Genomic DNA, 17502 nt, shown 5'->3' on the forward strand with positions numbered 1-17502 from the left:
AAGGATGAAAAAAGGAAAGGTGGAATGGAAAGACAGACAGATACCTGGATGAGGAGGGCCAACAGTAGGTTAATATGATGGTTCTAAAGAAAAAGAGCAAAATGAAAGAATGCGCAAAATCCAATTAAGCCAGCCACTAATATGTCATTTTCCATGACTGGGAGAGAGAACATTGCTTAAATTTCAAACAAGAGGGTCTGACCCTGTCATGGACCACAAATGAATTCCAACTGCATGTGTTTGCACATCTAAAAATAAGAAATGTTTCTTGACCATACAAATGTTACATAATTATATGAAAAAAAATTCTGAGTGTAGGAAAAACAACAGAAGTATACTTAATGAACTAATTATGTGAACTACATAATCTTATTTAGGTAAAAAGTCACATTTAGGCCTGTATTCTACTATCTGAAGCACTTTCATTCATTCATTCTTTAAATTAACACTTGGGCATTTTCTTGAGATACAAAAATAAACACAGAATTCCCATCTTAATGCTTCTCAAATTTAATGAAAATAAGGTATAAAAATTATTATATTACTTATTAAACTGTATTATTAAAGTTCATGGCACTCAGACAACACAGGGGAATCAAATCTATCATGGAGGGCCATAAGATTTCACAAAGATGATGTTTGATATGTGTCTTTTACTATCACAGCATTTCACTTTTGATAACAGGGTAAGATGACCTTCAACAGAAATATCAGGTAATCTTCTAGAACTAAATTAGACTAATGTAAGTATATGTAACTTATGCCACTGTCATTTTAAAAATCACATAGAAGTATTTGTAATTTGGTTTCCTACTAATCTTTATTTTTAGACAGCACTGCATTGTGACCTCAAAAGGACAGGCAAAATCAGACAGGACATCTATTTGGGGGGTTTAGGGTACTTATGTGGAAGTAAATAAAATCTGTTAAACATTTATAAAAGGCAAATGTCTTGAGAGTGCTATATACAGGGTGAGGCAAAAATAGGTTTACAGTCATGAGTACACAGAGTTTATTCTTGTATTATTTATTAATTATTGTAGCATTTGTATTACAACTGTAAACCTACTTTTGCCCAGACTACATAATGGTTTTCTGTAGTCAGTCTAAAAGATATTTCTTTGCTGAAAATTATATTGATTTTTTTCTGACCTATGACCTAAATTACACACAATTATCTCAAGTTTGCCAGTTTTTTCCCACTAGTAATCAAATAACACTGACCAAAAAAGAGAAGCAAGGTTATAGAAGGTGAACCACCACATTATAACATTATTAGATTAGTTCAGGAAATCCTGTTTTGTTTCTGATTTTTTCATTAAACATATTTGTGGGTTGTATACATGTCATTGTGTATAACTGTAGTTAGTTCCTTTTTTAATGATATTCCACAATTTATTTATCCATTTTACTGTTAATGGACATATGGGCTGTTTCTAGTTTGGGGCTACTACAAATAATGCTATGAATATAATGTGCACTCATTTACACATGTTTTTGAATTTCTATTGAGTACATATATACTTAGGAGGGAGACGGCTGGGTTATTGTTTATTTTTAATTAAACTTTTTCATTTTTTGAGATAATTTCTATCTTAAGTTGTAAAAATACTATGAAGAATTTGCACATACCCTCTACCCAGCTTCCCCAAACGTTAACATCTTGTATAACTAACATAATTATCAATACCAGGAAATTTATACTGATACAATACTATCAACTAGTCCATAGGTTTTAATTAAAATTCCACTAGTTATCCCACTAATGTCCCTTTTCTGGTCCAGGATTCAACCTAGGATCAGATAGTCCTTTAGTTGTCATGTTCCTTTGCCCTTTTCCAATTTAAGATAGTTTGTCTTTCATGACTTTGACACTTTTTAAAAATTTTTTGAATTTATTGGGGCAACATTGGTTCAAAAAACCATACAAGTTTCAAGTGTACAACTCAAACACCATCTGCACACTGCACCATGCACCCATCGCCCAAGCAAAGTTTCTTTCCATCCCCATTTTCCCCTTGCCCACCTCCACCTAGCCCCCAACCCCCTTTCCCTCTGGCTATCACCACACTGTTGTCTGTGTCTATGTGTTATGTATATGTTTTTTGGTTAATCCCTTCACCTTCATTCATCCAGTTTCCCACCTCCCCCCCCCCCCCCCAGCTGTCAGTCTGTTCCATGTATCCACCATGCCTTTGGTTCTATTTTGTTCGTCAGTTATTGATTTTAGAGGCAGAGGCACACTGATGTGAGAGAGAAACATCATTTGGTTGCCTCCTGGTATGCACCCCGACCAGGAATTGAGCTGTAACCTTTTGGTGTATGGGATGATGCTCCAACCAACTGAGCCACCCAGTCAGGGCAAATTACTCATGTTTTTGATTAAGAGATGCCATATTCATATGCATTTATATTTTCACTTTTTAAAACTATTACCAATAGTATATTTTTTAGGAGTGATATTGTAAGACACTTCATGTTGTTTGAATTATTTACAATTATCTTATTTTTCATCAGAATAAAATTTACATTTTAAACATTAAATAGCTTAGAAATAGACCTCAAAATATTAAAAATTTACTGTATGGTTAACATTTCAGTGGGGCTATTATTTATATCATCTTTCAGTGGGAAAGGCCCTTTGAAGCTTATCATGAATGATATAAACCATAAAAATTTGGGTACAAAAAGTTTAATGTATATTTTTTTCAAAGATCAGACTGCCATTCCTTTTCTCCCATATATCCCTCTTTCAGTGTTCTCAGAATTTTCCTGTTTTTAATTATCACCTCGCAAAGGATTACTTCCAGTTACACATCTATCCCAACTTCCCTTCCTAGCTTCAGTCCTTGCTAACCAATTGTACCTGGATATCCTGCTGTTATCCTAACTTCAATACACCTTAAAACAAGCTTATCATCCTAACCCCCAAACTAACCCCTTCTGACTTTCTGTCTCCCTCTCTGGGATCTTAAACATGGAATCATCACTGTCTCCTCCTTTTCTAAAATCTCCCATATATATAACCTATATAACCAAATCATATTTAGTATTTCCCTTTAATTCAATCTTCCTTTCTATTCCATTATATCACCCAAAATTATAACTCATTACAAAAAAGTCACACTAAACCCTGTAATAAAAAGGTATTTTAACCCCCAAATTAGTATGACCACCCATTATATGTTAATACCAATATAAAGATTGGCCATGTACATAGAAACATAGTACACAGAAACTACAGCACAGTAATTTAATATTAAGTCATCCTATTTTTATAGCCTTTTAATTCCTGCTGGTCCATATCACTTAAAACAGCAAACTAAAACACACACACACACAAAAAAAACCACCACAAGCATCATTAAGATATTTAGTTTGTTGTTATTGTTGCTACTGAGGAGATAGAGCTGGGATTAAATAAAAATGGCAAAAATAACCAGTCAATAGAATCCCATTTATAAAATTGAGTTTTTCCTTCTTTCATCTCTAGGAAACCCTTATATCTAATTAATACAAATATGCAATCCAAACCAAATAAAACTATGTGAGAATCAATTTTAAAATGTCAAAATTTAAAAACCTATGTAGTTACATCTTTCATATTACTAATAATTATTGTTGCTACTACCATCACAGAAACTACACAATCCCTCTGTATCCTCACTAAAACATACATAGGCGAGCCATACTGACTGATGTCCATGGTTAATTTTAGCTTGAGAACAGCAGGCTGTTGTTTTCTAGTACATCTGATTCCTGTTCCAATTAGTGAAAGTACTAGGTATGTCAAGAGTCAACTGTATTACTCAAACCTGTTTATGCCAGATGACCTTCTTATTGTAACCACATAAATTAATCAAATCTTACATACATTGATTAAATGAGTGTAAAAAGAAAGCTGTTTTATTGAAAACTAAATTTAATGCTTCAAAGGAGAAAACTAAATTGAATGCTTAATAAAAGGAGAATCACCAAAAAAAGTTTCTGATTAACTGTGGATAAGAAAATTATAATAGATGAGAAAAAAAAAATACTCAAGAAATTCTGTACTGAAGTTTACTTCCCAAGGGTGCTTAAGGTTTTAACCAACTTTAAAGAAAATGATAGCAGGTAACAGGCTCTTAATGAATGTTTTCTGAATGAATAAAATGAAAGGGGAGTGACTTATCCAAGGTCAGTCCTACTTAATAGGAAAGCAGGGATTCGAATTTAGATTTTGGGACAGCGAAATGTTCTACACTTACTTCAATTTGTCATTCAAAGAACTCCATATTGGGGGCCTCACCATATATATATGTATATGTACATATATATACATATATATATTGATTTCAGAGAGAGGAAAGGAGATAGAGAGAGATAGAAACATCAATGATGAGAGAGTCATTGATCGGCTGCCTTCTGCACGTCCCTGACTGGGGATCAAACCCGCAACCTGGGCATGTGCCCTGACCAGGAATCAAACCCCTATTGCCTGGATCCTAGGTCGATGCTCAACCACTGAGCCATGCCCGGCCGGGCACCATCTATATATTTTATTTTCTATCTGTCATCTTGTCTTGACTGTAAGTCTAGTAATTTTATTGTCCTGACTATAAGTCTGGTGATCTGCCCCAAATTAATTTTCCCTCAGCCTGCCCAGAGCCTGTGCATTCAAACTTATGTCTTACCTCTCCCTCTTCATCAATCTCTCAGTCATTGTCCTTCTCCCCCACACCGGCCACACACACACTTTCAGTAACATCCTACACAACCTGACTTCTGTCCTTACAACTACATTAAAACTACTCTGTTTACCAAAAGCCTTTGTAACAGTTAAACTACAATTTTCAAAATGAAAAAATTATGACTCTCATACAAATATGAAATGAATATATGGCAAAGATTTTATCTAACTCATTAATGAATGAAGAAACTTGTAAGATGTTAAAACTGGCCCATATAAGAACATGACTTAGAGATTTATAGTGCCCACTCTAAAAATTCATTTGCATGGCATAACAGGAATAATTTGTATGGGCAAGAAACATTTGTTCTGTTAATCAGTTTTCTACAACTTAATTTTTATCTCTTTTTACAGAGTTGTAAAACAGTCTAGTCCATCAAGCACAAAGGTACATATCCCTTAATCAGAAATAATATAATTTGTGTAGGGTCCTTTAGCTCCTGGAGGGTCCATTGCCCAGCATTCAAAATTCACAGTCATTTCTTCTGCCCATTTCCAAGTCTGACAATTTTTCCTGTCAAAACTCATCTACCTAACCTGCCTTCTTTAGTACAATGAAGGAAGCTCTTTGCCACCTTTGGTTTCCATGACCTGACACTCTCTTGGCTCCTCTTCTACCTTTCTAATTCTCCTCACCTTCCCTCTCCAGTTCCTCATCTTAAAGACAGTATTCAGCAAGGTTTTGATGGGTCTTATTCTATCCACTATCATCAGTCATGCTTCACCTATCATATAGGAATTATTCCCATATCCACAGCTCTAATGTCTATAATCCCGAAACTTGAACTCCTATTGTCCATTTCTCATGTTGATTTTAGCAGTACCTCACATTCATCAATGACCTAAAATAAACATACTTGTTTCCTCAACTAAATATTCCAAAGCATGAGTCTTACATTCTACTCTCTCCCTCACACCCTCCTCTATGAAACTGCCTTGTCCAGTCACATAAACTGTCCGTTGCACCTATATAATCATTCTCTTGCATCTTCCCTTTCCATGTAGCCTTTTCCCTAATTCAAGCCTGTATTATCTTTCAGCTAAACTGTCAGTGAAGCCTCCACACTATTATACTGTCTCTTTCCTCTATCATTCACTCAGGTGCCAAAATTACATTTCCTCAAACAGGAACCAAAGTTGCTCTGACTTGGTCCCACTTTCTGATCTGAGTTATTATATAATAAATAGGCATCTGTTGTTTTAGGATATCCACCCACTTCCTACTCATTCTACTTTAGTTACTTCAGTCCAGTCAAGCTGATTCCACCCAGGAGGCACACAATTCCAGCTTAGACAATTGGAAGTGCACAATGATTGGTTCAGAAACTGACCCAAGCCCTGGTCTGTGTGGTTCAGTTGGTTAGAGTGTCACCCATGCACCAAAGGGTCTCAGGGTCGATTCCCAGTCAGGGCACATACTCAGGTTGGGGGTTCAATCCCTGGTTGGGGCATGTACAGGAGGCAACCATTCGATGTTTCTCTCTCACATCCATGCTTCTCTCTCTCTCTCTAGGATTAATGAAAAACATATTCTCAGGTGAGAATTAATAAAAAAAAGAAAATAAATTCCCCCAAACAGAGCCACTAAAATGCTACAGAGCTTTGCTGAGACTTCTGAGGCTGAGGCTTATGCTTTTTAACTGTTACTGTTATTGCTATATTTTACCACCAGAGGACAGCCTGTCAGAAAAGCCAATCCAGTATAAGTGAAGTTTGGAGACACAAAGAGAGAAATTTGGTCCTAGAGACTGTCTTTTGGCCCTAGCATCAAGCAATGTCTGAAGCCAGTTTCCCTTGGATTGTTCAGTTACATTTGCCAATCAACTCTCTCTCTCCATGAGCCTGTTTGAGTTAACCACCTAGAGTGCTAAACCAAAAGAGTACTAAGCAGCAACTCCTCTTTAACGCACCATGTGATTCAGTCACACCAGCCTCCTCACCAGTATAGGAATACTGTGCCTTCCCTCATGTTATTTCCTCAGTCTGGATTTTTCTTCCCTCTGTCTGGAATTCCCTTCCCTCTATTCTCTGTTTATTAAGACCTCATACTTCAAGGTTCAGCTCAAATGCCTCAGTGAAGCAATCCTCCAAGGCTGGAAAAAGAAGCAGACGACTGGATTACACAGGGATTTTAAATCATGCTCTATGGCTTTTTGAACTTTAACCTAAGGGTAGGTAAGGAAATGTCATTGAAGGATTGTAAAGAATAAAGGACATGATCATATTTGCAACTTTAAAAGATCACTCCACTTGCTGTGTAGAGGATAAATTAGAGAAGAGTAAGGGGGGGGATAATGATTTGTAAACTACTCAAGTAATCTAGGCAAAATGGATGGTGGTGTGGGCTAAAGTGGCAATGGAGATAGAAGAATGTATTTTTGTGATTATTTTATTTCTGAATAAGTCTCTCTCTATACTCTAAACTCCCTAAGGATAGAGAAATTATCTGCTGACTTCCATTTTACCACAGAAATTAGCAAAGTGATTAGTACACAGTAGAGACTCAAATATTTGTTGAATAAATTAACATATAATTAACAATCTGATCTTTAAATTGTTTGAGCAACTGGGCCAATGGTGGTACTATTTATAGAAAACACAGAAAGATTCAGTTTGGGCTTTTTTGTTTGTTTCTGAGAGAGGGGTAGGGGAAAAGATGAATTCTGTCTTGAACAAGATGAGTTTAAGGTAATATAATACATTCAGTAGGCAGGGAATCTATATATAGTGGATACATATTTGGGGATCAGGAGAGAGATATGGGATAAAGATACTGATTTGTGAATTCTGGGTATATAGATGGTAACTGAATTTACTAAGAGAGATGAGATTGCCTAGGAATGATATAAAATTAAGAAGGTGGAGATCATAGACCTCAGAGGCATTTAAGGGTTGAACAGAAAGAGAAGTCAAGAACACTAATAGCTCTGGCAAAAAAACACACACATAGAAGGATCCTCTAACCAAAGCAGAAGGAAAAAAAGGAAGGTGTGGTCAAATGTGTCAAACATAGTAGGAAGTAAAAGAATGAAAAGTTTAAAAGAACTCTTTGGATGAAAACAGTTTTGGTGGAATAGGTACTGGCTGGAATGACACTAGTTTGGAGTTAAGGGTGAGCAGAAGATAAAGAAATCAGCCTGTACTAGACATTTTGTTCATGAAATGTGGCTATAACGGAACTAAGAAACATAGTTGCTGGAAAGGAACATATCAAGGTTTTGCTCCTCTGTTGTGTTTTTTTTTAATAAAGCTTGAACTTAAGCATGTTTAAATGTTGATTGGAAGCAACCTAAAAAGAGAATAAAGAAAAGGTGAAATAATAAAGAATAAATTCCACAATGTATACATATATCACAACTTGTTGTACACCGTAAAGTGGTATACACAATTTGTATTTGTCACTTATACCTCAAAAAAATTGCCAAGCTAAGGAGTCTGCACATTATCCTGTGGTCAATAGAGATATAAAGTTGTTTAAATCTAAAATTATTGACTTGTGGATGTCATTTCATTCAACAAATAATAACTGAACTACTGTTTTTGAAAAGCACTGAATTCGGTGCTATGAGAACAGACTAAATAAAACTCTGTCCCTGGCTTTTTATAACTTAGTCTTCAGTAGAAGAAAACAGTCTATCTCTATTCATTATTTATATCTTTACCTGTCGTTTAGAAAGGGCAATATTTAGTAGTTTTTTAATGGGACTACTCCTATTGTGCTTACCAGTTTTATTTCATTCATTATTTGGCAATGTGAGTTGCTGGGTGTACAAAGTTAAACAATATATAACCCCTCTCCTGCAGAAGCTTACAGTCTAGATTGCATAAATTTATAAACTGCTCTAGAAGAAACTTACTATAGATATTTAATTGATACTATTTACCTAGGGCTTCCAATTTAATAGCAAATGACAAACACTACTACCGCTCACATTTTAAGCATTTTACGTTTGTTAAGTAATTTAATTCTCCTAACAATCTTATGAAAAGAGAAATATTACTCTATTACTGTAAGATATTATTAATACATTAAAATATATTACATTTACCACCTTTTTCCAGAATCAATGTTAATGACACTAATTCTGCTAATGAGTGCTTTATATACAGTTGCAGTATCATTCCCATCAACATGCAAACATGCTGTAATTTCTCCCATCTTAAAAAAAAATCCTCTCTTGACTTCACATCCCACTCTAGGAACCACACTTCTCTGATCCCCTTACAGCAAACTCCCTAAAAGAGCAGTCTATGTGCGCTGTCTCCCACCTTTCTCCTGTCAGCTTCTCTTCAGCCACTCCAAAAAGGCTTTTGCCTCTGCACTAGTGAAACCACTAAGATTATGAATGGCCTCAAAATGCTAAATACAATTTTAAATTTTTCGTCTTCATCTCACCTGACCTACCAACAGCACCTGACATAAAACACTCTCTTTAAAATATTTTCTTTACTTAGCTTCTCAGGCACTATACGCTTCTGGGTTTTCTTATCTTACTAGATGTTCCTTCTCAATTATCTACACATTAGAGTACCCAAGGCTCAGTCTATGGACCTCCTCTCTCTTTTTTTATAATTTTATTTTTTAATTACAGTTGACATTTAATATTATTCTCCTCCCTTTTCTATCTCTACTTACTTTCTTAAAGTTCTTATATAGTTTTATGGCTTCGCTAGAATGTAGCTTCAACAGGGTAGGGATTTTTTTTAGCTATTTATTTATACTAAATGCCCTGCACCTAAAACAGTGCCTGGCATACATTAACTGCATGACAAATATATGTTCAATGAATGGGTGGATGAATAAATAGCTTTAAATATTATATATAAGCTGATGACTCTCCAATTTATACCTCCTGCCTGGATCTCTGCCCTGAGCTCCCAACTGCCTATCTGCTATCTGCACTTGGATGTGTAATAAACAACTCAAACTTAACCAAGTTCAAAAGAGAACTCCAAACACCATCCCAATGGCATCTCTGTCTAACTTCACTTTCTTAGCCTAGTTCCATCCTTCTAGTTCCTCAAGACAAATATTTTGAAAGCATTCCTCCAATTCAGTCTGTTCTCAGAACCACAGCCACAGGAATTTTTTCAAATTTAAGTCAGATCATGTCACTTCTCTGAGCATAATCCTGCAATTATTTCCACTTTTCTCTTTGGGTAAAAGTCCAAATCTTGACGACTGCCTATAAAGCTCTACTCAATATGGCCCCGTTACCTCTCTGACCTCTCATCTACTGCTTTTCCTCTCGCCTACTCTGCTTCAGTCATACTGGCTTCTTCTGCTTGTTTTTTCCGAAGGTTAAGGGCATTTCCACCTCAGGGCCTTTTTCCTGACGTTCCCACTGCCTGGAATGCTTCTCCCCTAGATGGCCACAATCTATATTTGCTTCATCGCCTTGCTCACTTGCCACCTTCTGAGTTTTCCCCAATCACCGCATTTAAAACTGCACCTCTAATCCCAACGTCTTTATATTCTTTATCCCCTTCTCTGCTCTGTATTTCTCCACAACAGTTATCGCCACCAAATACTACATATCTTACTTTCTGAAGCACATGCTCAAAGAGGACATGCTTTATTAGCTGCCATTTCCCTGGTGTTTAAAGCAAAGCCTGGTAGACAGGTGATCAACGATCTGTTCGTCGAACACTGTCATTTCCACCAGAGGGCCTAACAAATATCTAGGCTGGTATTTCAGGAAAAGATCACCAAGCTTCTCTAGGACTTCCTTCCTCCGTTACTCCGATCCCTAGAAGGATTATGCTTTACCTAGAAAGAAAAACTGCGCTTTGCCCAGTCGACCACAAGGGGGCGCTCGCGAGGAGGAGCTGAGCAAAGATGAACCAGATAAGGTTAGTTCCCTTGCTTTCCCTTCGTTCGCCTCCAGGGGTGGAAGAAAACTGGGTTTGGAGGCGACAGTAACTGAATGAATAATCTTCTCCATACTATGAATTACCGGGACACGGTCGTAAACATTTAAAACCGCAGTCCTTTCGAACGCCACAAAGAGGCCAAGGAAATCAACCCACGGGCCACTGAGAAACGGGAGGGTGTTTTAACTCCGCCGCTAAGAATCCCCCAGGAACCCGGCGAAGAGTTCGCCTTAGGGCCGAGGCACGAAATTCACACAAGGAGGCCAGGGGGTTCCAGGCTGCCAGCACTCTCTGGCCAGAGAGCTGTTCAGTCCACTCTATTTCATACCCAAAGCTGCTACAATTCTTAGCACAGCACGGGCAAGGCGGTCCCAGGTTGAAGTTCTCCGGTTGGGCTGATGGTCGAGTCCTGACTCATGAGACCCCGAAATCCATTTCCCCCGGGGCTTTGACTCACCGCCACCTGTTGATGCCCACATTGGAGGAGCCCGCGAACCAGGGGTCGAGGATGTAGACGCAGCGGATGGTGTCCGCGCCCTGAATGCACTCCTTCAGGGCGGGGTTGTCGTGAAGCCGGAGCCCCTTTCGGAACCAGTGCACCGCGTTCACCCCCATCCCCGGGCCGCGGCGGGCGGAGGGTCACCGCCCAGTTCCTCCACCGAGAAATTCAAGGGAGGAGGGTCCGGCTCATAACCGACACCTCCGCTCCCAGGAGAATCGCCGCACCCCACGAGTGAGGACAGGGCGGCAGAGGGGAGAAAAGGGAAAAAGGAGTCCGACGAGCGGACCCGAGAGGGAGAGGGCGCTGGAGGCGCAGCTGGAAGCTGAATGGAGGTGGCCCAGTCGGCGGAGTCCGGGTATGACGCCCTTTAGGAGCCGGCGCTCGCTGCAGCCGCTCGGATGACACGCATAACTTCGAGGGCCTCGGAGCCCCGGAGAGTGAGCAAGTTCCAGGAGCTCGAGCCGCCACGACGGCCGAGCCGGCACCCGCAGCCCCAGGAGGTTCGTCACGGAAACCTCGCCCCACCGAGGCGGCCCCTGAGGAAAAGCGGCCCGCCCGAGGCGAGCCACCGAGACGAAGGAGCAGGGATTCCGCCACTGTCGGCCACGCCGCCTCTCGGCCCAGGAGTGAGGACGGAGCTCGCAGGCGGTGGTCGAGGCCGCTGGATGGTTGCCGGCCGGTGACCGGTCCCGAGCCGGCCCGGGTGACTCCGCCGCCACCGCCGCGTCAGCTGCCTCGACCCCGCCCCCGGCTCCTCATTGGAAGGCGCTCGGCCCACGTGATCACCGGCACCTCACGTTTCTGAAGTGTGTTTACTACAGCGGCTCGGGCTGGGGAATAAGCTTGCGTTTCAGTCGCTTCTCGGGGGCGGCAGCCGTTCGATCTCAAAACTGTCGGTCCCCACCCCGACGCTGGGCTCTCTAGCTTAGTCTCTTTTCTCGGCCGACTAGTCCCGGTTGCCTAGAAGCGCCCCCGGAGGATCACAGGCCCCACGTGAGGGGAGGCTTAGCCCCGCCTCCGGTGGCCGTGAGCATCCTCCATTGGCTGAGGCTCGCTGAGGCCCGGATGAGCACGGGGATGCGGGGAGCTCGCGTGCGCGCGCGCTGCTCCAGAAGGCGCGCGTGCGCGTGCGCCGCGGACTGGGGGAAGTAGGGCGGGGCCGGCCGGCTCGCCGGGGCGCTGCTCCCGTGGGGGTCCCAGCGAGGCCGGGAGACGGCTTTGTTGCTTCTCAGAGTGACCCGGGGGGCGGGGGGGCTCGGCGGGCGGGCAAGATGGGGTGGACGGAAGAGAGCAGGCGGCTCCTCGTCGACTTTGAGGCCAGACCACGTGCTTCAGCCCTGCTTTGTGCGAAGAACCCTACGTTGGAGCGGGCGGCGCCATTCTTCTGGCCCTCGCGAGGCTCTAACCGTTGTACTTGCCCTGGGCAAGTGGGGAAATGGGCAGGGCGGGTGCCAAGCGTTCCTGGACTTCTTGTAATTCCTTAATACTAGCGATCCGTCAGTACGTCAGCCCTAATCTCTTACCTTTAGTGCGGCCTTTGCCCACCTTACCGGGGACAGTGAACTGCAGGCCGCGCCGTTCCTTATCCATGCCAGGCCCTTGTGTTCATTCAACAATCGCTGGATTCAGCATTCAGCAGACACTGCGCAAAGTGCTGGAGATACAGGAGAGAGGAAAACAGGCGAAAATCCCAGCTTACAGTCTGTATCTCTTAACCTTTACTCTCTGGCTGTTTTTTTTTTCTCTCTATAAAGTGTTCTTCTTTGGGATCGGCTGCTCACTACAACCTAGTATATTTCTACTCATTCCTTTAGACTCCAATGAAGTGCAACCTAATTTGTGAAAATATTCCTGCCCCCCCCACCTTCAGCCCCCCCTCCAGGCATGTCTCGGATACATCACTTATCACACTGTTGAGAAGACTGAATGAAAAATGCCTCCCTTAACACCAGCGCAAGTAGGTGCTCAAGAATTGTACTTACCACTATAATAATGTGTCTCTGATTCCCTCTAAAGTGTGACTTAAGGACCAGGGCTCCATCCAGTTCATTTTTCTGCATCAAGACCCACCCAGTACAGAACCTGATACATCAGCATCTAAATGTTTGTTGAATGCCAGAATTAATGAATGCTGTTTGGCAGGGTGTGTGGCAAGGTTAGGAGGAGGCAGGATATGGCAATTGTTACTGGTTTAATTGTGTTACTGTGTCTCTCTAAATTCGTAGAACCCCTAGTACGTGTGAATGTGACCTTATTTGAAAATAAGATCAAGTTAAGATGAGGTCATTAGGGTGGGTCCTCATCCAGTGTGACTGAGGTCCTTAAAAACGGGGTAAATTTGCCAGGCTAGCGTGGCTCAGCGGTTGAGCAGGGACCTAAGAACCAGGAGGTGGTGGTTGGGTTCCCTGTCCCGCACATGCCCAGGTTGGGGGCTCAATCCCCAGGAGGGGGCGTGCAGGAGGCAGCCGGATAAAGGACACTCGTCATTAATGTTTCTGTCTCCCTCTCCCTCTCCCTTTTTCTCTCTGAACTCAATAAAAACATATTTAGAAAAGGGGGGGGGGTAAATTTGCACACAAACCCACACACAAGGAAGGTTGGAGTTATGCTGGGGGGGGGTGTTCAGAGCTAGTCACCCCAAGATGTGCCTCAGTGGTATGCAGATTATTTTGAGCTAAAGGCAACAAACCCTGCAGGCTCAAGAGAAATTTCTGCCTCCCACCTTCACTACCTAGAAGAATGTAAATCAGGAGCCTGGCGTATGATAAGAATTATCACCAGAAACGAGTTTTTAAGTATCTATATGGTAGGGCAAACTAATAAATTACTGAACATGTGCTCTCCTTCCTGCAGGGACCTTCTGAAGCCCCAAGGTGCATTACCTCATCCAAGCTCAGAATGCCTTTCTGTTCTCTGAACCTCTTGTGCATGCAGGGGTCTCTGACTCTCTCATGTATGTGGGGTTCCCATACATATGTATGCGTTAAATTTGGTTCTTTCTCTTGCTAATCTGTCTCATGTCTATTTGATTATTAGACCAGCCAGAAGAACCTTGAGGGTAGAGGAAGGGCTTTTCCTCCCCAGTAGCTGCAGCAAGGCAATGGACTCATAGCGAAGCGACCAGTCTGGAACAGACCCTTCTCTAGTGCTTACAGAGGGAGCATGGCTCTGCCAGCACATTGATTTCAGACTTCTGGCCTCCTGCGCTGTGAAGCAATAAATGCCTGTTGTTCTAAGGTACTCATTTTGTGGTACTTTGTAACTAGCAAACTAATAACAGTAATATAAATTCAGTCATGTAGTGAGCCAATATGTCTGGATAGTATTCCCTACTCCTGCTTTTGTTGCCAGGCAGAGGACAGAGCATCCTTTCCTGGTTTCTTAACATTTAAAATTATATATATGAAAACTCTTCATTCACTATAAAGTATTAAACAAATAGTTATTTTTATCAATGGGATGAGCCTTGGGTAATTACCAATCTGAGGGGTCTGTCACCTACGCAGAGGATGTTGTGTACAGAGCTGTGCCGTCACTTGGATTGCCTTCTGCTCCAGGGCCTAATGTACTTTTAAAAATACAGTGTTTCTTGTTTCATTTTAGGCAGTATCAAAGTAAGCAGATTGTGTTTAAAGACATTAAGAATTGTTTCTCAAGCATCCAAATGAGACAGTGGGAGGGAGAGGAAGATAATTTTGATTTGTGTAGAGTAGACAGCTGTATGTGGGTGAGTGTGTAACTTGCACTTACACATCTAAGTACTAATTTATTATAAAAGTGTCGGTATTGTCAACTGCATTTCTCAAAAACTGAAGGGTTTTTATGGCATATAGATGGTTACTTTAGTATATCTTTGTTATGGGGGAGGAGTAACCATTTAATAATAGGTATGACTTATTGAACACCTAATGTGTACCAGGCACCTTATATAAGTTATTATTAACCCTCGTAATAATCTTTTGAGGCAGTTTATTATTAATAATAACTTATGCCTACTTTGCTGAAGACACTAAACCTCAGAAATACAAATTAGTAACATTAGTTGAAAAAACAAGATGATTTCTGAATCTAAGCTCTTTCCTCATCATATACTATCCCTCGCTGACACCACCACTCCCCTTCTTTTTCAGTGTAAGTACTTATAAATAAGGCAGGGGGTGGAGATGAGATGGGGGGCATAGTCAGGAATCTTGGGAAATTCTGGTTGGCTCCAACATCATGGTGTATGGGACTGGATTATATCTCAGCTCACCATTGATTAGCTCAGTGATTTTCAACCTTTTTCATCTCATGGCACACATAAACTTACTACTAAGATTCTGTGGCACACCAAAAAATACTTTTTTCGTCGATCTGACAAAAAAGATATAATTTTGATTAATTCACATGGGACAGCTCTTATATTGGCTGTTGTCATTTTTTTATTTGACAACCTAAGGGAAAAGAGGTCAGTGCCCCTGACTAAATAGTCAGGTACTGCATGTTTTAAAAATTCTTTTGGCACACCGGTTGAAAATCCGTGGATTAGTTGATGATCTTTAACAAGTCACCTAGGCTTTCTTCACCTGATTAATTCATCTGTAAAATGAGGGGACTGAACTAGATGGCTTCTAAGTTTGCCATACCATTTTAAAACTCTAGGATTCTGTGAATAGAACCCTGCCATGGGCCCAAAATATCTAGAAAGGGTTCTGTTAAACATTCTAACTGCCAGCCATGTTAGGAACATCAACATTTCTTTGATTTCATGAGCACCCTTGATAAAAGTGCATCAGCTTCTAAACTGAAAGCCTGTATTCTCTCTTGACCCTACTGTGCAGAGGTGATTGTTGGCATGTGTTTCTAACACCCAAATAATGGAGTAGACTTTGATCAGCTCATTCGGTCTTGATGTATGTGAATGTTAGGCTGGTAGCTCTTGGCTGAGGGGTCCCCAACACTAGAGTCTTTGGTGATTGAATTGAAATGTGTTAAAGGATCACTATTTTTTTTAAAAAAAATTTATTTATGAATTTGAGACAGAGAAAGAAAAGAAGGCAGAGAGAGAGAGAGAGATTTGTTGTCCCACTTATTGGTTGATTCTTATACGTGCCCCAACCGGAAATCAAACCTGCAACCTTGACATACCAGGATGATGCTCTAACCAACTGAGCTACCTGGCCAGGGCTTCTTTTTATTGATTTTAGAGAAGGAGGAAGGAAGGAGAGAGAGAGAGAGAAACATTGATCGGCCTGCATGTGCCCTGACCTGGAATGGAACCAGCAACCTTCTGGTGCCTGGAACGATGTTCAGCCAACTGAGCCACACTGGCCAGGGGAGATCACTATTTTTTTTTAAAAAAGGTAATCTATGAGTCTCATATGAATATAAAATGAACACATGTCAAAGATTTCACTTTACTTGTTAACTGATGAGGGAATCAGTAACATGTTAGAATGGAATAAAAAGATTCCAAAGAGCAGTTACATGTATAGGCCATTGGGAATGTTAAAAATTAATTTGCTTAACATATGCAAAACCATCTTCTCCTACAGAGGGGTGTGGGGTGGGAAATCAATTGCACTTTCACAGGACAAAATATATTTTCATGTCCATGGACAAGACTTGTCTTCATTGCTCTCAATTACCTACAGTTTACAGACTTGTAAAATAGTCCGAAGATAAAGACAGGCAGGGAGTAACTTGAGGTGTGCACTAGACAAGAGACCCAGTAATCTTTTTTGCCTATTTCAAAGTCGTTCATAATTTCCGTCACCTTTTCCTCAGAGGGGTCTTCCCTTCTTTGTCCCTGTCATAGCTCTCTCTTTACTCTCGTCATAGTGTCAGTTATACTGCGTGTTTTTCCGTGGTTCACTTATTCATTATCAGTAAATCCATGCCTGCCTCCGCCCTCCATGCACGCTCCAGGAGGGCAGAGATTTGGGTCTGTCTGTTCTTTCTTCATCACTAGCCCTGTGCCGCAGTGCCTGGTGCCCGATACATCCTTAACCAGTGTTGTCCCAGAGACCCTGGTAATGGCCAACTGATCACATGGACACTGCCCTACATCCACAAGTGAGTTATCAAATTATTGTCTCTCGGCTCCAAGTTTACCTTTCCTGCCTTCTCTGCTAAGGGATGCGGACCCTGTAAGGATTTCTCTTGGCCGCTGTGCCAGGTTAGACGTGGGCAGCAGAGAGCGCTGAGGGGCACTGCAGGAGGACGGGGCCTCTGTTCCCGGTGTTGCGATGCCTGTTTTCTTTTCTTGCTCCTGCTCCACTGCTACCAGAGGCCCTTGGGTGAGAACACACTGTGGCGCTCACTTCTATCAAGTTGCAGTGGCATCCCTGCCTGTGGGTTCCCAGTGAGTCTTGCAGGCATGTCAGCAGGTGGCCACCTGGCCTCAGCCCGCCTGCAT

At 41.5% G+C, this 17502-nt stretch overlaps 1 protein-coding gene across 2 annotated transcripts in view; it reads right to left on the bottom strand.

The window, feature by feature from the left end:
- CRY1 (cryptochrome circadian regulator 1) overlaps positions 1 to 11752 on the bottom strand; it is a 45370-nt gene extending 33618 nt beyond the window's left edge. For both annotated transcript variants that reach the window (XM_016223205.2, XM_016223204.2), the window contains exon 1: positions 11061 to 11752. In XM_016223205.2, the coding sequence (XP_016078691.1) occupies positions 11061 to 11218 (158 nt within the window). In that variant the 5' untranslated portion in view covers positions 11219 to 11752. The remainder of the gene's footprint in view (positions 1 to 11060) is intronic.
- Positions 11753 to 17502: the final 5750 nt, after the last annotated feature.

This window comes from Miniopterus natalensis, chromosome 2 (genome assembly GCF_054644295.1).
Source record: "Miniopterus natalensis isolate mMinNat1 chromosome 2, mMinNat1.hap1, whole genome shotgun sequence".
Classification (NCBI taxonomy): Eukaryota; Metazoa; Chordata; class Mammalia; order Chiroptera; family Miniopteridae; genus Miniopterus; species Miniopterus natalensis.